Genomic DNA, 20,225 nt, shown 5'->3' with positions numbered 1-20,225 from the left:
GGGGGCCCACCCTCCGGGAGCCAGCAGGCAGGAAGCTAGCCAGCCAGAAGGCTGGCGCTCCCCACCCGCAGCTCCCTTTCTTTTGGTTTTTGAGACAGGGTCTTGCTATGTAGCCCAGACCAGCCTTGAACTCTCAGGAATCCTCCTGCCTCAGCCTCCTGAATGCTAGGATTACAGTTGTGTGCCACCATGCCAGGCGATTGTTGTTTTTTAAAGATGTAGAGACCCATGGCCTATTCTGTTGATAGGAATGATGACAGTGTGGCAGGGTATGTGGTTTAATTTTCTTTTGTGTAATTTCAGATATGAGCTTCCGGCCCCTTCCTCAGGCCAGAAGAATGACATTACTGCATGGCAAGAATGTGTAAACAATTCTATGGCCCAGTTAGAGCATCAAGCAGTTCGAATTGAGAATCTGGAACTCATGTCACAGCATGGATGTAATGCCTGGAAAGTATATAACGAGTAAGAAGCCTCATTCCCTTTCTCCTTCTCTCCCTTCTGTCCCAACCAAGGGTTTATTTTTTAAAATTATAGTAGGCACAGTATTGGAAATGGCATAAAAATAATATTGCTAGATTTGATTGAGGATCATGTCTGAGCGCTGTAGTCAGATGAACAGCCACTGCTTACAGACCTACTGCAAAGTTCAAGAGTGCTAAGGGGACCTGCCCTAACGGCAGTATTAACTCTGGGATAATATTGTAAGAAAATGAGCATTTTGGTTTTTGTTTTGTTTTGTTGTTTTTGTTATTGTCTAGACAGAGTCTCGCTATGTAGTTCAGGCTGCCTTGAACTCACTGTGTATCCTAGCCTGCCCTCAAACTTGCAGTGGGCCTTCTGCCTCAGCCTCCCGATGTTGGAATTATAGGTGTGCGCCAACACCACTCTCTTGACTGTTTTATGTAACAACAATATAAAATAAGAGCACAAAGTGGTAGGTGTCGTTTTTTTCAAATCTTCAAAATTATGTTTTAAATCTGTATGGTTATATAATGATTCAGTGAGCAACATCCAGAATTGGGAAATTATAAGCTAAACAAGTTTATTTTTGTAATGTATTCTAAGAGGAAGGAAGGAAGAATAGAATCAGGATGATTAAGAGATGTAAGAAACAAATAATGAAGAAAATTATGTTTCACGAACCGGGGTGAAGGGTGAGGATTGGATGTTTGGAGGAGGGCATTCCAAGGGTGGAGGACATAAATGCAGGGGGGTGGGGGGAGACCATTAGGCTGAGGAGAGCTTTGCTTTCCAGTTTGCTTTCTTGTCTTTCCCGATTGAAATTCTGCCTGCAGTACTCTGTTGTCCCAGTAACTGAACTGCCGTGCACGTCACATAGTGCCTGACTGCAGAACATCTTCGGTGTACTTCTCCAAGCCCCGGGGGTGCTTCTCTGGAAGCGCCGTACTATATTTTATCCGAGTGAATTGAAGCAGGAGGATGGAACAGAGAAGGCAATAAGCTAAGCCTTCAGGGAAAGTCAGTTTAGAGGAAAGGAAAGTTTCTTTTTATGTTTTAAATCCTTACTGCTAAGGGCCAGGAATCCTAATGGTCAGAGGCCAGGAATAGAGCACTAAAAGTGGTAGTCTCAACTTAAAGTGATTGTTGAAGCTACAGAAGGGCAGAGGGGCTGAGGGCTGGAAGGGCATACTCACATCAGGTATTTTCCATCTTCTGAATTAAAAGAAGTCAAGACAAGCTGGTGGGGAAGCATAGTGGCACACGCCTGTAATCCCAGCACTGGGGAGGCTGAGGCAAGAGGATCACTGTGCGTTTGAGGCCAGCCTGAACTACACAGCAAGACCTTGTCTCCAAAAAACAAACAAAAAGTCATAGAATACCTAACATAATTGGCACAAAGAGCTCAACATTTACTATTTTCAGCAAAAAAACTTGACTTTGTATGAACTCGGTAGTTAACATTTAGTTGATGTTACTGGGTTTTAATGTATATTAATCTGATTTTCCTCTTTTCCTTGTTTAGAAATCTGGTACACATGATTGAACATGCACAGAAAGAGCTTCAGAAGTTAAGGTAAACTGTTTTGTTTTTTTTGTTTTTTACCTATTTTAGAACACCTGGCACTGAATTTGCCCTGTCAGAATACAGGAAAAATAGCAGGCATTTACAACTTGCATTCTGCAGACATGGAAAACTCACTTTTAAGAGAGGGGTGGGGGGACATTGCAGAATAACGTGTACGTATAACCTGATTTATATAGAAAAACCAGTGTCTGCATACGCATGCATATGGGAACAGATCTGGGAGGACGCCCACTTGTCTTACTTCATTTTGTTTTGCTCGTAAGATAATACCACAGCCCAGCTGAGTGTTACAGAAAAGAGGTGTATTTTGGCCAGTAGATCTGGAGCTCCCAGGTTGAGGGGCTGCGTCTGGTGACAACGTCTAGTTCCAGCGTGGTGCAGGGCCGCACATGGCAAGAGTCAGGGAGCTGCACATCTGCACATGTGTGTTCTGGTCTTTCTTGACCTTTTTTTTTTTTTTTGGTACTGGGAATCGAACTCATGACCTCACACTTGCCAGGCAGGTGCTGTGCTGCTGAGCTATATCCCCAGCCCTTGGTCTTCCTTTGTGATTAGAAACCACCAGTAATTGACCTTGTCTAAACCTAATCCCTTCTGAAATGCCCACCCGTGTCTGGTATAGTTGGAATAATTTTTCACCCTCCTAATACCTCACAGTGGGGATTAAACTCCCACATGAGTTTTGGAGGGGAAGAGCCACGTTCAAAGCATAATGCCCTCCAGAAACAACATCATTTAGCAGGAAGGAGAAGTGTGTGAGAAGAGAAAGTTTTGATTTGTCATCTACGTGCATGTTTGGATGTGAGTTTTCTAAATTGTTTTGTTTGGTTGCACTGGGGAATGAACCCAGGGCCTCGTGCATGTTAGGCAAGCACTCTTCCACTGAGTCATATCCTCCCTTTTCGAAATTTCATCTTGAGACAGGATCTCACTAAGTTGCCCAGACTGTCCCTGAATTCGCAGTCCTCCTCTCTCAGCCTCCTGATTAGCGAGGATTACAGGTGTGCAGCACTGTGCCCAGGTTGAGTGTTTTTTTGTTTTTCACAACGAGCACATTTTCTGAAATTTGTAATTGAAAAAATAATTAGAAGAAAGTTAATTGCTATAATTAGTCTCTAATTGTGTATATAGCTGTTCTAAGGAGGTTAAAGGTACTACTGGTATTGGTTATTATTTTTTTTGTTGATTTTAGTCTTGTGTTAAAATGTAGCTGGGTTGTATAAACATCTTTTTATAGGAAACATATTCAGGATTTAAACTGGCAGCGGAAGAACATGCAACTCACAGCTGGATCTAAACTGAGAGAAATGGAGTCAAAGTGAGTATAAATTCTATCATATTTTAAACTGCTTATCCTACTAGAAAATCAGAATTTGATAAAATTCAAACAGTATTCAAATGGGATGCCACAGGTGTCAAAGAACTGCTTTCTTTTCTTTTTATTTTTTTCTCTTGAGTTACTGAGAAATGAACCCAGGGCCTTCACACTGAGCTACATTCCCAGTGCCACCCCCCTCACCCCCTTTTGAGAGAGGATCTCACTGAGTAGCAGAGTTGCCCAGGATGTGTTCGGGCTTGTGACCCTCCTGCCTCAGCCTTCCAGAGTACTGGAAGTACAGCCTTCCAGGATTGTAGTCTTTCATCACCAAGCCTGACTTTAAACTGCTGTCTTCTGAATCTGCCTCTTTCTGAAAGGTAGATATAGAAAGCAATTAGAGAGTTACAAATAAGAATTGAAGCTGGGAAGGGGCTGGGGATTTAGCTCAGCGGCAAAAGCGCCTGCCTGGCAAGTGCAAGGTAGTGAGTTCGGTTCCCGGTACCGGAGAAAAAAACCAAAAAAAAAACTGAATTGAAGCTGGGAGTGGTGGTACACATCTGTGCTCCCATCCCTTGGGTGGCTGAGGCAAGAGGGTTGCCTTGAATTTGGGCCAGCCTTGGCTATATTGAATTCAAAGCCAATCTGAAATACATAGCAAAATTCTGAGTTTTGTTTTGTTTTGTTTTGTTTTGTTTTGTTTTTGAGACAGGGTCTTGCCATGTGGTTCAGGCTGGCCTTGAACTCACAGTGATCCTTCTGCTTCAGCCTCCTGAGTGCTGGGATTACAGGTGTGCACCACCATGCCCGACTCATAGCAAAATTCTGTCGCAAAAAAAGGAAAAGAAAAAAGAATTGAACCACTGCTAAGTGATCTTGGTCTCAGGGCACCCCTCTTTTTAGTCAAGCTTTGTAGCTCTTAGTAGGAGCCCAGGCTTTTTGGTTTTGGTTTGGTTTGGTTTGGTTTGGGTTGGGTTGGGTTTTTTATTGTCGTTAGTAGGAATTGAACCAGCGCCTCACACAAGGTAAGCAGATGCTGAGCTAGATCCCCAGCCCTCTTGTTTGCTTTCTTTTTCTACTTCTTGTGGTGGTACTGGGAGTTAAACCAAGGGCCTCAAGCGTGCATGCTAGGCAAGCACTTTGCCACTGAGCTACATCATCAGACCTTTTATTTCTGATTTTGAGACAGGTTCTCACTGAGTTGCCTCAGAATGGCCAGGAACCTGTAGCCCTCTTGGCTCAGCCTCCTGGTTAGCTGGGATTACAGGCATGCACCACTGCACCCATTGCCAGCCCTATTTTTAAAAGGAAAGAGATTCATCCTTTTTTGTAGGAACAGAAATTCCATGTTTTATTTGATAACTTATGACTTAGGTTTTTCCCCTTTGTTTACACATTTTACTGTTTAAATCTTCTGTATGTACATGATCAACGCAAAGGCCTAAGTATGTGATAGTGACATTTTGTGTCATTTCTCTTCTGTCTGCTACTTTTCCTTCCCTTCCTTCATCACCCATCATTCTGTGCATGCCTCCTCTCCGCTCCCTTTCCCTGTGTTGTTCATCTCTTAGGCATCATTTCACGTCTTTCTTCACACTGAGAATTGTTTACTTTTTAGTCTGTCTTGAGATTCTTCCCCGTTTTTTTGTAACTATGTCCTTGGCCTTGTTTTTTCTCTTCTCTTAATACTCCCTTTCCTGTCTCTTCTGTCTTAGAGATTCCCTCTTCTGATGTTTCTACTTATTTTTAATTAAACTTCTTATTTGGAGACAACTGTAGATTCACAGGCAGTTATCAGAAATAATACAGAGATGGGGCCAGGGATATAGCTCAGTAGCACAGTACCTGCCTGGCAAGTGCAAGGTCCTGAGTTCAATTCTCAGTACCAAAAAATAATAATAATAATAGAGAGATCCTGTACCCTTCACCTACTTTCCCATAGTTGTGCCTAAGGTTTTTTGTTTGAATGTTTTGTTTGTTTGGTTTTTTGAGGCAGGGTCTTGCTTTGTAGTGCAGGTTGGCCTTGAATGCACTGTGTAGCCCATAGTGGCCTCAAACTGGTAGCACTCCTCCTGCCTTAGCCGACTGAGTTGTGGGGTTACAGGCGTGCACCACCATCCCTGGATGTGCCTGAGATTTAAAAATGGAAAGTTAAAGCTATTATGGCATTGAGTAAAGCCATATATACATTTAAAATAAAATCTTATAAGAGAAATTTTACATTGATTAATTTTTTCCTTCCTTTTGTAGTTGGGTATCCCTGGTCAGTAAGAATTACGAGATTGAACGGACTATTGTGCAGCTAGAAAATGAAATCTACCAAATTAAGCAGCAACAGGGAGAGGCAAACAAAGAAAACATCCGGCAGGACTTCTGAAAAGACGAACTTGCTGGGTAGAAAGGAGGAAAAGTTGGGCTCTTACAAACACCGGCCATCTAAACTTTCCCTGAACCACGAAGGACAGCAGCCTCTCACAGACCATTAGTGGGTAAATGTTTAGAAATCATAATGTATAGATTCTTACATTAACTGTATCTGTGTATCTTTGTGAAATAAAGATTATCAACTTGGTGATATTTTTATAGCTATAAAAAACCATCAGGCTGTCAAAATAAGTATGACTTTGGAATAATATTGTGTTACAGAATTAATACATACATTATATAGAGAGTTAATTTTGAGCTACTGGACCATATTTGGTAGCTGAGTGGATATGTTGGCCACAGCCAGCGAGGCCTAGGGTTGGAGCTGCCCACACCCTTTAGAGCTTGCATCACACCACCAGGTTGCTCAGGTGCTGGATGTGCGGCTATAAAAATTGTTTGCCCTGATGAATTTAAGTCTTGTTTGCTTCAGTCCTTCGTGTACTCCAGGTCTTCCCTTTTGGAAGGAATTGTGTATCCTGTGCAATCATTATTGTTTTTGGTATTTGTTTTAGTTTAGATACAGGATCTTCCTCACTTGCCAGGCGAGGCTGGAGCTGACAGTTGTGCTACCTCAGCTTCCTGAGTAGCTGGGATTAAAGGTGTGTTCCACCATGCTGGCTTATTTACTTTTTGTTCATTTGTGTTCCTGCTCCATGGGAGGATTCTTTCCACTACTGTCCAGTCCAGTTTGCGGCTTCCTCTGCTCAGCCCAAGGCATATCTCCTCCAGCTCTTCCCTGACTCTGGAGATTGGACTTCAGAAATCTCTGCCTTTTGCCAAGCCCTGGTTCTCCAGTGAGATTCCTTCAAAGTCCTCTTCACTCTGTTGGATTGCCTGGGACCTCTAGTAAAATGTAGTGACTTTGCAAAGTTTGCTTATTCCCTGGGTGTAGGTGAGTTTGGTGTGTTAGGTTCAGGCTTTCCATAGAAAGCAGCTCTGGTAAATGACAAATTAGTAAGCCAGATAGTTCTGATTGTTTAGACTGAACATAGTTGTAAGTTTGTCCCATTGATCAAAACATGACCTCTTGTATTTGTAAATAACTGCAGTACATTATGTTTGACAGTGGACCCGGCAGATTTATGTAACATTGGATGGAAGTGCTTTCCCTTTTTCTTCCACGCGTTCCCCTTTCTTTTCTCCTTTATGCTCCAGGCATCCATTGTTGTTGTTTTAATACCCTTCCTCCTCTCTTTCTAATGATTTAGTCCTAAAGTCCTGTGGTGCAGAGCAGAGCAGATACCCACATGCAAGCTTCCAGAAAGTGGGGGGCCTTTCCCGTAAAGGATCCCAAATCAGTATCCTTGGGCTTCTCAACAGCAACTCCAAAAGCTAGAATGAAGACAATGGAGAGGTCCATCAGAATTCTTAAGAAAATTTGTTTCCAACCTGGGACTACATAGTCAAGTCATCAGTTGAATGTGAGGGTAGAATAAAGGTATGTTCAGCCATGTGAGATCTCAAAATCATTACCTTCCTGAGTATTGTCTCAGAGGAACTGCTGCAGGATGGGTTCAAGGGGAAGTAATAGTTTTTCCATGCAGATCAGTGAAAGAGAACCTCAGGATTGTATCACTGTGTGTACTCCATGGAAGGCAACCAGTTCAGACCGGAGCAGTGTGACTCATGAGGGCTGCCCTCGAAGATGACCACTGCCGCTGCACCATCTTCACACTGATTAACAGTGCCCAGAGAGCCTGGCCCGTGCGCTCTGATCTATGCTTGGTTTGCTCTAATGGCTTGAGATAGCCCCATGATCTGGAGTGTGCTATGGCCTGTTCTTGGAGAGCTTTTAGTAGGAAACTCACAGGAGTTGGTCTCTGACCTTAATTCCTGCCAGATATGCAATATTTAGCTGACATTCCAGCCTTGCCAGAAACCTGACCAGTGCTAAGGCCCTCAATTCCCAGCATGCAGTCATAGCTTTGCTCCCTAACTTCCCCAAAGTAGGCTCTGTAGCTGTCAGGGGACTTGAGGACAGACTATGATCTCTTTGTTCAGCTTGTTGCCCCCGACCTTCATCCACCCAGAAAAAATGTCTTTTCTGTGTAGCTAAGCTATGCTTGCTTCACAGTTTTTATAATAATTATGTGTCACATTCATTTTAATGTAGATATGGTAGGCTGAGTAACAGCCCTTAAAGGTGGCTGGATACTTAGAACCTGTGAGTGGGTTACTTTTTCCATGGCCAAAAGGAGTTTATAGATGCTATTAAATGAATGTTCCTGGAGGCTGGGGATATAGTGCAGCAGCACAAGCACTTGCTTGGCAAGCGCAAGGTCCCAAGTTCGATTCCTGGTACCAAAAATAAATAAATGAGTGAGTGCTCTGTAGAAGGGAGATTACCCTGGATTATCTGGTTGGGCCCCATATAATGGCCAGCATCTTTATGAAAGGGAGGTGGAAGGTCAGAGGGAGGGCAGTGCTAGTGTGCTTCCTTTGTAAATGAGCGCTGTGAACCAAGGAGTGCAGTGACTTCTAGAAACTGGAAAAAAAATAAGAAAACAAATCTGGAGTGTTCTTCCCTACAAGAAAGCTTTGCAGGCTTGTGACTTCAGGACTATAAAGCAGTACATTTTTTTGCATTAAGCTTCTTCATTTGTGATACTTTGCTACAGCACCAACAGAAAACTAATGCAATAACTTGTAAGTCATGATGTTTAATTAAAACAGTACAAAATCTGCATTTGTTAGGGGCAACTCAGAAAACGCAGGCAAAAAGAAAATTATTCATGAACTGACTACTAGAAGATAGCCACTATCTATCAGAAGGCACTTTTTTGTTCGCAGTATTGAGGAGTGAACCCAAGGCCATCACACTGAGCTACACCCCCTTTTTTGTTTTTTATCTTGAGGCAGTCTTGCTGAGTCCTGGCTAGGCTCAAACTTTTGATCCTCCTGCCTCCGCCTGCCAGAGTGCTGAGATAACATGCATGTGCCATCATACTCATCTCAGAAGGTACTGTTTTTATTTGATGACAGAATATATATTTGCAGATAGAAACCCTGTATTTTATTTAATTCCAGTACAAATTTGTTAGATACCATGGAATCAAAAATAAATAAGATGGGAGGGATAGCCTTACTTGCCTAGCACACTTGAGGCCCTGGGTTCCATACCCAGCACTGAAAGAAAAAGTAAGATGAGCTAATGGAACATTGTGTAAACCTAGTTGTGAATGGAAGCTTATGCATCTGCTTCACCCTGCTTTCTACTCACAGGACCAGCACTTACTACTTTGGATCCTCTTTGCTTTCTCCATCCTTAGGATGTATAGCTGCATATGCAAACTTACTTATAGTGATAGAAAGCTAACTACAACTACCTTATGCAATGACAGGAGATTCATTGGTTCATTTAACTGGTGAGAGCAGAGGTAAAACTAGTTAAGAGTAAACTAGATTCAGGGGTTTAATGTTACCTCGTTTTCTATCTCCCTTTTCTTTATCCTTTTCTGGATTTATTGTTCCCTCCCACCTATAGGCTTCCTCTACACAATACAAGTCAAAGTCACAGGCAATTCCAGACTTAAATCAGCCCAGTGATCTTAGAGGAAGGCAAGGATATCATATATATAATTAGAGAATTGTTCTCATTGATCTAGTCTGGATCCCATGTTCCATCCTTAGGTTCAGAGGTAAAGCCAGGGCTTCGGGATGCTGTGATTGGCCAGACCTGAGTCAGGTGTCTACCTGTGGTCTTAGGGATAGAGCACTGCAATTGGCAGACTGGATTGGGGTACCGTTTCTCCAGAGTAAGGTGGGAACAGTGCTTCTACTAGGAGAGAAGTTGAGCGGGTGAAGATAATGTGTCTGCATGTCTGTTATCCCTGGTCCTTCCTGGGTAAGGGAGAGCTCTTCCTGGGGGCATAGCTCAGTGACAGAGTGCTTGCCTAGGTTTGATCCCCAACAGAGAGCGAACAGAGACAGCACTTAGCTAGCCCATGTGACAAGTAGTTTATCCGCCTGTTCCCTGTGCTTTGTTTGTTTTACAGAAAATATAATAGACATTGATTATGGTATAACTTAGTATATAAAAGTCAGTAGCTCTTTGTCATCATGAATAGTTCACAGACATGGGTTAAGTAGTACTTTATTAATAGGAAGTTAAAATACGTGGTTTGGGGGAATATTTGTTTTGTTTGGGGTTTCCTTGGTTTGTGTGGGTTTTTGTTTTCTTTTTTGCAGTGCTAGGATCAGACCCAGCACCTCATGCATGCTAGCTAGGTGAGCACTGTATCACTGAGCTACACCCCCGGGCCAATCTGTAGTTTCTAATAAATTTCCGTTCTTTTCTTTCAGTAATGGAGATTGAACCCAGAGTCTCTGCACTGAGCTGCATCCCTAGGTCATTTCTTAATTTTGAGACAGGTCTTGAAAAGTTGCTAAGTTACCCAGGCTGGGCTCATACTTGCAATCTTCTCACCTCAGCCTCCTGTAGTGCTGGGACTAGAGTGTGTGCCACCGTGCCCAGCTAATAACTTTTAAGAAAATATACAAGGTGAAGGTTATGTGTATAATGTTCATCTCACGTGGTTATATTCTTACATGTTTTCAGAGGTAAGGGCCAAACCCAGAGCTTACATTCTCAATGCCTAATTGTAGCAGGGACTGCTTGTCCCTCTGATATCGATCATCTCCTTCTGTAGTAGTAGAAGTTTTAGCTATGCACATGGGTGCTCAGCTAGGAGCTGATTTCCTAGTTTCCTAGGCAGCCACTTAATGGAATATGATTAGGCTGTGTGCTGAGGTAGGAGCTGATGTAGGTATATGCAACTTGTAGGTATGTGCTCAGTTTCCACATTTTACCAACCAGGATCTTATACCTATACAGTGATGCCTTACCCCCACCACCAGAAGAAAGGGTATAAGCAAGAAAAAGGCAGAATACTGTATGAGTAGTGATGAGAATGATATGCTTGTATTTATTTTACTTTAATGATTAAATTGTCTATACCTAGTAGTAAATCTCCATTTTGGTGAAGTTTGAATGCAATTCAAATTCATTGAAATGAGATTTTATAGTAAGAGCCATTTATTTAGCTTTTTTGTTTTGAGACAGGTTCTTGCTGTGTATTCCTCGCTAGCCTCAAACTCATGATCCTCCGGTATCAGCCTCCAAATTGCTGGGATCTCTGGCATGCACCACTACACTGAGTGTGAGAAAGTATTTTATTAAGAGATGAAGTCTCACCATGTTGCCCAGGCTGTCCTAAAACTCCTATGTTCAAGTGATCCTTCTGCCTCAGCCTCCTGAGTAGCTGGGACTATAGGTATATGCCACCATACTTGGCTTATAGCAATGTTTTAAGTTACCCACAGTTACACTTACTTTCCCAAAACTGATATTCTACTACCATAAAAAAATTTATTACCAAAGAATGTCTAGTTAGCTGAAAAGAACAAAGAGAAGTAACTAGTAATATTAATTTTCATACAATTTGCTATAGATAGAAATGCTTTAAAGGGAGTCAACATTTTGTTATAACCAAATTGTATTCCTGTGAATGCATAATCTCACTCTGTAGAACCTAGAAGTAAAATGAAAGTCACTGTAAATGTCCCACTGTACTTCATTATGTGAAAAAAATTGTTTTAAATATAATAGAAGTATTACCATAGTTACCCTAACATGAAGACCCTAAAGTGTTTTTTGGTTGTTTTCTTGAGACAGGGTCTCACATTATAGTCCAGGCCAGCCTCTACCTTCCTTAGCCTCTTGAGAGCTGGGGTTACAAGCATGTACCACCACACCCAGCCTGTGATCCTAATAGTTTTTGATCTTGTAATTTCTGTGGGGACATTAAGGGGGCGCATCTAATTCAGGACAGTAAAACTCAGCTTCATTTTAGTGTTGCTTTAGTGTCCCCCATCCCCCGCCATGATCTCTTTCCTTGATCTCTCCTGATATTTCTGTCTCTGTCTCTGTCTGTCAAACATGGCACATGCCTGTGATCCCAGCTACACAGAAGGCTGAGGCAGGAGCAAATTCCAGGCCACACTAGGCAACTTAGACCTGTTATAAAATTTTAGAAAGGCTAGGGAGGTGGCTCAGTGGTACAGGGCCCCTAGGTTCAATGCATAGTAAAACACACACACACACACACACACACACACACACACACACACACACACACCCCTGTGCACACCTCTAATCCCAGATACTAGGGAGGGTGAAGCAGGAGCATCACAAGTTCTAAACCAGCCTGGGAATTTTGGTGAGACCCTATCTCAAAAAGACTAGGATGTACCTCCGCACTCTCTAGGTGGAATACCTATCCTGTACCATGAAAACCACCCCCATGTTAGAGGGTTGTGAGCGGTAGGGGTAGGGCTCAACGTTAGAGCACTTGCTAACCATGCACATTGCCCTGGGTTTAATCACCAACACCAAGAAAACAAAAATAAATTACCCAGGCAACAATGTATACCTCTCAGCTCTTTTCATGATTTGAGAAAATAGAGATAATTAAATTCATTCTGGTATTTTACTATTAGAAGATACTTCCATTTTCCCCCTCTTTAAATATTTACATTAATCTCACATGACTTCATTCTTCTAAAAATAACAAGGGGCCCATTTTACCATGTCAAGTTACCCTACTAAACTGTCAAGTTCATAGTTTCAAGATCTGCAAAGAAACAGAGCTCTGCTTTGTTTTTTTTGGGGGGGGTGGGTGGGAGTAGGTATTGCGGCTTAAACCCAGGACAACCCCTATTTATTTCTTGAAACAAGATCTTGCAGAATTGTCCGAACTGGGCTCGAACTTGTGATCCTCCTGCCTTCGCCTCACAGAGGGCTGGAATTGCAGTCTTGAGCCACCACACCGGACTAGATCTCTACTTTACAATTAGTAGCAACAACACCACTGCCTTTATTCTTAGATTTTTTTTTTTTTTTAAGTAAACAACAGTGGTATTGATTCACTTTGGCTATTATAACTCTTTTAGATTACTTTGTTCTACTTTTTAAAATTCCAATGATAGTATTTCAGTAACTCAGGAAAAACAGATTAGAAAATTAGAAACCATAGTAACATAAAACAATGAAAACTTACCATAACCAAATAAAATTTTATCATGAGTAATTATACAAACTACCGGTATACTTTAATTCACTGAAGTTATCCAATTACAAAAAGGGATTTTAAAGAGGAATCAGATATCTTAATATATCAAAGGCTTCATGTGGTATAACAGCGACTAGAGTGAGCATATCTTTTTATGTTACTACTAATCAATTTTAATTGGTATAATTACTACTTTGGTCTTGTAGTATTCATTATTGCTGAATACATAATTTCATCACAGGATATAATTTATTCTTTGGCAATATGTCATTGCAGACCGAGCATTTTCAGTCCATGTTTCCCTTTGCAGAATTTATAAGTATTATAAAGAATTCTACATAAATCCCTCTACTTCACTGTTAAAAACTTGATAATTTCAACTGGGCATGGAGGCCACTCCTGTAATCCCAGCAGTCTGGGAGCCAAAGGCAGGTGGATGACAAGTTTGAGAACAGGCATGGTGGTGCATGCCTGTAATCCCAGGACTCAGGAGGCTGAGGCAGGAGGATTGGTGTGAGTTTGAAGCCAGCCTGGACTATATAGTAAGACCTTGTTTCCAAAAAAAGGTTTGAGCCCAGCTTGGTCCTTGTAGCCGCTAGAGTAAGACTCTGGCAATCTGGGAGGCTGAGGCAGGTGGATTGTAGGAACCAGCCTATGAGCTTATCCCCGACTGGGATTGGGGACGAATGGAGATTAAAGACAAGACACAGATAATTTTGAAAGAGGGGCCGGGGGCTCTTGCTTCTAGTGGACAGAGAGCCCTGAGTATCTGGCCCACCTCGCTTCTATTTACTGAAACACAGGAGCAAACAGCGCAGCAGAAGAATCATCTGTCTCCTGTTCTCTGTAGTGTATGCCCGGGCGGACAGCCCGCTCTCAGCTGTGCTAACTCTTGCCTGGATCTTGCAGTGTGCCGGCACGCCTGCATGTTGCCGGAGGAGCACTGCTTGCTGTTTGTCTCCTTTGTGCTCACAAAGAAGGTCAGTTAGGCCTCGATCCTTATTATCTGGTTTCCTACAAGTTTCAGTCCTTCCTAGGCAATTTAGCAAGACCTGGTTGACAGAGTGAGAGTGAGCAAGAGCGAGCGTGAGGAAGGAGGAGAGGAGGGGGAGTAGAAGGAAGGAAGGAAGGGCAAGCAAGTGGGCCATAGTGGCATGCGTATGTAATTCTTCCACTCAGTAGGCTGAGGCAGGAGGATTGCCACAAGTTCAAGGCCAGCCTGGGCTACATAGAGAGTTCACAGCCAGCATGAACTACATAGTGAGACCCTGTCCCAAAAAAAAAAAAACCAGAGAAAGAAAGAGAACAGTAAAGAAAAAGGCCAGAAGTGTGACTTAGTATGAAAGTCCCAAATCACCAGTACTGAAAAAGAAAAAAAATCCAGCGGTGGCCTGTGTGGCGTACCTGTGGCCTCCAAGTGATTACTATACAAGGCCCCAGCAGTGCGCTCCATTGGCCAAGGGTATATCCTGCTCAGGTGCAGTTACCACGGGCTCATCATTCCCTTTTGATTGGTGCTCATTATGGACATGTAGCTGTTTGCAGCTGCTACCATACTCTTCACAAATGCACTGCTGTGTCTAACAAAAGGGGTACGTGACCTTATCGTCACTGTGGGTGTTACAAAAGGTAGACCTGCTAGAGGTAAGGCTCAGGTGCAGAGATCTTGCCTACCATGGACACAGTCCTGGGTTCAGTCTCCAATACTGCAAAACAAACAAAAACAGATCTTGGTATCCTGAAGCACAAAGGTCAAAATTATTGAGGAACATTGCTCAAACCAAAACCTAGAGCTCATGAACTTTTTCTACAGTTAAATTTGTAATACATGGGTGAAAAGTTGAGTGACAGGTATAATTACCATGGGCAGCACAGCTTAATTCCCCAGGGAACAAATTCTGAGGCGGACATCAGAATGCAGAGGCTCATTACAGAGCACTCTTGGGCCTGACCCTGTGGGAGCCCCAAGGAAGCAGGATGAGTGGTCCAGCTGTGCAGCACGCACAAGAGAGGCCCTTGCCAATCCATACAGGTAGCCCTGGAGCTGGGATGACCGTTGTTTTTTTCTGAACTGGGGTGGGAGGCTGGGCTTTTGAACCCCATCAGCCAGTCCCCGGATGTGGGCTGCTCCTGGGCAAGTGGTGGAGGACGGGCAGGGTGGTTCTCTTCAGCTGAAGGCGAGTCCCAGAGAGGAGCTTAGTGGAGAGCTCCCAGCTCTCTGCCTTCCCAGAAGCTGGAGGCACGAGAGCTTCCGACTTGCAGGCAAGCATTTTGGGTAGCCCCTCCCGGCAGCCCCCACAGTATGAAAGTGGCAACGGGAGAAGGGGTAGTGACAGTAGGCATTTTGTGCATTAACAATAGCTATGGCTGGGGGTACAGCTCGGTGGTCATCCACTTGCCTGGCATGTGCAAAACCCTGGATTTTATCTCCAGCATCTCAAAAATAATAATAATAAAAATGTCTGTATTTTGGGTCTGGGGTGGAGCTCCATGGTAGAGAGTATGCTTAGCATTTGTGAAGCTCTGGGTTCAATCCTCAGCACCAGAAATCATAATGCTATACCCTGTACTGTAAATATATTACAACCATATTAAATATTACAAATCATTATGAACATACTACATACACCGTATCTATAGAAGCTCACATGTGCCTCTGTATGCCCATTTTCACCAGCTGTGGTGACACGTCTGTAATCTCAGCTACTAGGGAGTCTGAACAGGAGGACTACAAGTTTTGAGGCCAGCCTGCACAATTCAGTGAGATCCTATCTCAAAGCAAAAATAAACAAACATGCCCATTCTCTGGTTTAGAAGATAGGTATGACTTGGTAGGTAAAGTAAGCCTATCCCTACCTACCTAAAACCTTCCCATAAATTCTCAGATAGTCTTCAAATTCAGTCATGTAAGTAAATTCAGACCTTTATTTCTGTCCACATGATCCTTCTATCGAATCAGCCTCTATATTTGCTTCGGTGAAGCTTCTGAACACGTATTACTCTCTTCCTTCTGTAGACTTGTACCCACAGGCTATACCACAAGAGTCCATCAGTGAGCTCCACCTGCAGAGTGTGTGCGTGGGTTTCCTAGGCTCCCGGTGGATCGGCAGCTGCTCTGGAGCACAGGATGCCTTGTACCTTCCGTGGCATCTGCTCTGTTAATAAGCACATGGTAGACTTTGAAGTCTGGAGACAAATGGACTTCAGAGGTCACTTAGTTCGATACAGTTTTACAGATGAGTTAACCGAGACTTGAAAGATCAAGTTGCAATCTCCTCTGAACTCCCACATTAGTTTGTCTACACCTCTTTTATGATATTTATTGCTTTCTCTTTTGTATTTTATTGTCTTCCTACCTGTTTTGCCTGTCTTTTTATTTTTATAGTAGACTTCACATCTGCTATTGCTTGAATGCTGCATTTCCTTAAGGCTCTTTCTTGGGTCAGCTAATCTCAACATCCACTCCCATAGGCTTCATTTGCCAACAGTAAAGCGGGTGACTCACAAACCTGCATTTTTAGCCAGGCAGTATTACAAGTGACAGCTCCACCCCGTGTTCTACAAGATTCTCAGATGTTCAGCTTGTCTCTGACTGCTCCCATTCATTTACTTTGGAAATACGGCACTAAAGCCAGTGTCTGTATTCTGCCACCACTCATGACTTCAAGTCTTCCTCTTTGTTTACCTCTTTACTCGGGATTGATCCAGGGCCTTTGCACTGAGCTATTTCCCCAGTCCTCCCTTGCCCATTTTAAACTTTTTACTTTAAGACATGATCTTGCTAAGTCGCCAGATTTTTCAGGCTGGACTTGAACTTGAGACCCTCCTGTCTTGGTTTCTCAGAATCTTCTTTTTTCTTAATGATAAAAATAGCTTCTTGTCTCTTCTCCTCGTAACCTTTCTTTTCCTGCTAATTTGTCCTCAAAGTTGCTACCAAGTCAGTCTTCCCAAAATATTAATCTTATGAGGCCACTCTTAGAGCAGGGATCCAAGGGTGCCCTCCAGCAAATAGCCAGAGCAAAACTTCACCCCTCAGTCCAACAGTCTCGGGGAAACACTGCCGACAATGCGAGTGAGCTTCCAGTCATCTCTGAGGTGACTGTAGAGAGCGTTGTGATTGGAACAGCTTGTGAGAGAGCCAGCAAAACTCTGACCTAGAGAAACTATGATAGTACCTGTCATTTTGAGTCACCAAGGCTTGGACTGTGCCTTATGCAGCAGTAGGTTAGTCATAACAATATTACATTGCAATGTTAAGAAAAAGAAGTTGCAAAATAGCCTGAATATATATGTGTCATGATATTTGCACATAAAAACAGATACACATTTTTAACATAGTCACATCTCTTTTGTTACTTTCACAAAACATGCTTTTTGCTGTTTGGTTTGGTTTAGTTTAATTTTGTTTTTTTTTTTTTTTGAGACATAGTTTCCTTTGTAGTTGACATTGAACTTGATATGTAGTCCAGGCTGGCCTCAAACTCATGGTGATCCTCCTGCCTCAGCCTCCCAAGTGCTGGGATTACAGGTGTGTCCACCACACCCAACTGTTACTTGTTTTTATATGAAGTATTCAGAGTACTCAGAAAAAAAAAAGAATAGAAGGAGAAAAATGGAAACAAAGCTTGGGCTGGGAATATAGCTCAGTGGCACAAGCACCTGCCTGGCAAGCTCAAGGTCCTGAGCTTGAGTCCCAGTACAAAAAAAAAAAAAAAAGGAAAAAAAAAAAAGGAAACAAAGCTTTTGTAAATAAGTAAGGGAAGAGAGGTTGAAAAAAGGGGAATGAGATGGGAAAAAAAAAGCAAGCTATAACATGTACAGGTACAAATTCCCTATGATGAGTGTTATCGTTAGGTATATTTAAAATGTACCAATAATAAAAAGAATGGTAAAAAAAATTCTCTTTTGTTTTAATTAAGTTTATTGATATCTTTTAGGTATACATAATGATCACATTTATCACAGGCACTTTGTTTTGTTTCATTTTGTTTTTTGAGACAGGGTCTCAGTATGCAGTTTAGGCAGGCCTTGAACTCACAATGTAACCCAGGTTGGCCTCAAACTTACAGTGATTCTCTTGCCATAGCCTCCCAAGTGCTGGGATTACAGGCATGCGCCACTATGCTCAGTTTATTTAACTGCAATTTTTGAAAGCCACAAATAGGCAAGTGTGGTGGGGCATGCTATAATCTCAGGTACTTGGGAGGATGAGTCAGGAGGATCACAAATTAGAGGAGAAGCTGGGCAAATTAGTGAGATTCTCAAAAAAAAAAAAAAAAAAAAAAGGATAATCCTGAGGTCCATTTAAAGCTTTTGGCTTTTAATAAGGATCGTGTGCCTGAGTATCAGGCTTTCTTTCTCAAATTCACAGAAAACTCTTAGAAATGGGCTGCAATTATGGCCAGTTGTACTAAATGAGCAGACAGACATATATAGCTTTGATTCCCCAGCTGAAAGGGGCCTGGGCACTTTAAAAATCCCAAGGGAATGGCCAGAACTTTTGGAAAGACCTGATAGTATCTCTGCTTTAAAAAAACAAATTCCACAAAAACCAGGTGTCCTCAGGGGGGAACCTGAAGGCCAGAGAAGCCCCCCGCTGAGAATGCTGGTATGACCTATGAGCAACTGTCTTCAAGCCATTAAAATCTTGTGGCTCAACCTACACCCCACCCCCACCCCAGCTCAGGACTCAGGGCTCAGACTTGCTAAGCAAGCACTGCACAGCTTAGCTACATTCCCAGCCTACTTTATTTTTTGAAACAGGGTCTCACTAAGTTGCCCAGGCTGGCCTCAAACTTGTGATCTTCCTGCCTCAGCCTCCAAGAGTTCTGGGATGATAGGCATGTGCCACCATGCCCGGCTGTTGTTGCTTTTTAGTTGACCAAAACATTATTACCTTTTTCTAATTACACAGACTGTTATCAGAATTGAAATCAGAGGGGTGAGTTTGATCAACGGTTGAGCAATGTCACCAAGTTACAGTTTGAGTAAGGAGTCTTATATGCCTCTGCAGAGTGAGGTAACTGCAGACAATGAAAGTGTGTGTTTCAAAAGCTAAAAAGAAAAGACTTGGAAAGTTTTCACCAGAAAAAAATGACAAATCTTGGAGATCAAGATGCTTACCCTGACTTACACATTACACAATTTATTTGTGTATCAAAATATCACATAGTAACCCACAAATATGTGTAACTTTTGTTTTTATGATCAGTTAAAAAAATAACGATTTTTTTTGGAAAAAATTTTGTTTCTGAAGTACTCTGGAGAGAAGTTTTTGTGAAACGCGAACAGGCAAAGATGGTGCAAGGTTTCTAAAATGGCGCCCAGGCGCCCTGAGGCAGGGCACTGGAACCGAGTGCCTTGTAATGGAGCCGTGTCAGAGCAGGGCAGCGTGTCCGCTCCTGCCTTGGCTTCAGGTGGTTTAGAAAAACAGAACCACTGCACGAGGCCAAGACCTTCACCGCCTGAGCAGATCAGCTCCTCACAGAGCGGCCTGGCTCCCTGGCTTTTCCTGAGCTTCCTAAGGTTTTCCACACAAGCGGCCTGTGCTTGGAAGTGGACGAAAGTTAAACAGCGAGTGTTCATGCTTGGGACAGAGCTACCTGGGCGGAATACTAATAACGGCAGAAGATCAAAGACCCCTGCAAGCCACAGACGGCGTTAAACAGCCAAGTGCAATTGAGCAGAGATGGAGCGGCGCTAGGGTGTCTTGAACTCTCAGTAGCCTGGCTTTCCGGGGCAGTATGGAGGAAGCCGAGGAGGAAGGGAGCGGAGGGAAGTTATAGGTGAGGAGAAAATGTCAAGCCAGAACAGCAGTAGGCTATTTTAGGGACACTTGTGGGTGGTGTATTTATATAATATTGTGTTAATGTTTGATTACATGGACAAGATAAAGGTAAAGTGGTTTATATTCTTCAAAGATACAGTACATATTGGAGTATTTTTTAAAAACTTGGCACAGTATTTGTACATATTGTGGGGCTTAGTGTGATAGTATGTGTACACAATGTGTATGATCAAGTCAGGTTGACTAGAGTTTTTGTCTCCTCAAACATTTGTCATTTCTAGGTTTTAGGAAGCATCAGTTATTTTGAAATTCATAATAAGTTGCTGTAGACTACAGCTACCCCACTGTGCTGTAGCACACTAGAATTAATTCCTCCACTCGAACTGTGTTTGGTACATATGATCTAACCTCCCTGTCACCCTGCTCCCCCACACTTCCTCGCCCCTCGTGACCACCAAACCTCTACTCTTTATTTCCATGTGATCAACAGTTTTAGCTTCCACAAATAACTAAGAACATGCAGTATACTTCTTTCTGTGCCTGGCTTTTTTCTCTTTTTTTTTTTTTTTTTTTTTT

The 20,225-nt window shown here is 42.6% G+C and overlaps 1 protein-coding gene across 2 annotated transcripts in view; it reads left to right on the top strand.

Annotated features, from left to right (window-relative positions):
- Positions 1–20,225, top strand: part of Bcas2 (breast carcinoma amplified sequence 2) — a 26,829-nt gene that overhangs the window by 4,491 nt on the left and 2,113 nt on the right. Inside the window, exons 4-7 of one of the 2 annotated variants that reach the window (XM_005389000.2) lie at positions 304–465; positions 1,988–2,038; positions 3,288–3,368; positions 5,616–6,404. In XM_005389000.2, coding sequence (XP_005389057.1) covers positions 304–465; positions 1,988–2,038; positions 3,288–3,368; positions 5,616–5,742 — 421 coding nt within the window. In that variant the 3' untranslated portion in view covers positions 5,743–6,404. Of the gene's footprint in view, positions 1–303; positions 466–1,987; positions 2,039–3,287; positions 3,369–5,615; positions 6,405–20,225 lie in introns of those variants that run through there. The other variant, XM_013516556.1, reaches the window with a different exon arrangement.

This window comes from Chinchilla lanigera, unplaced genomic scaffold (assembly GCF_000276665.1).
Source record: "Chinchilla lanigera isolate Chin_1 unplaced genomic scaffold, ChiLan1.0 scaffold00034, whole genome shotgun sequence".
Taxonomy (NCBI): domain Eukaryota; kingdom Metazoa; phylum Chordata; class Mammalia; order Rodentia; family Chinchillidae; genus Chinchilla; species Chinchilla lanigera.
Note: the sequence above shows the minus strand (reverse complement) of the source record. Positions and strands in the feature narration are given on the sequence as shown.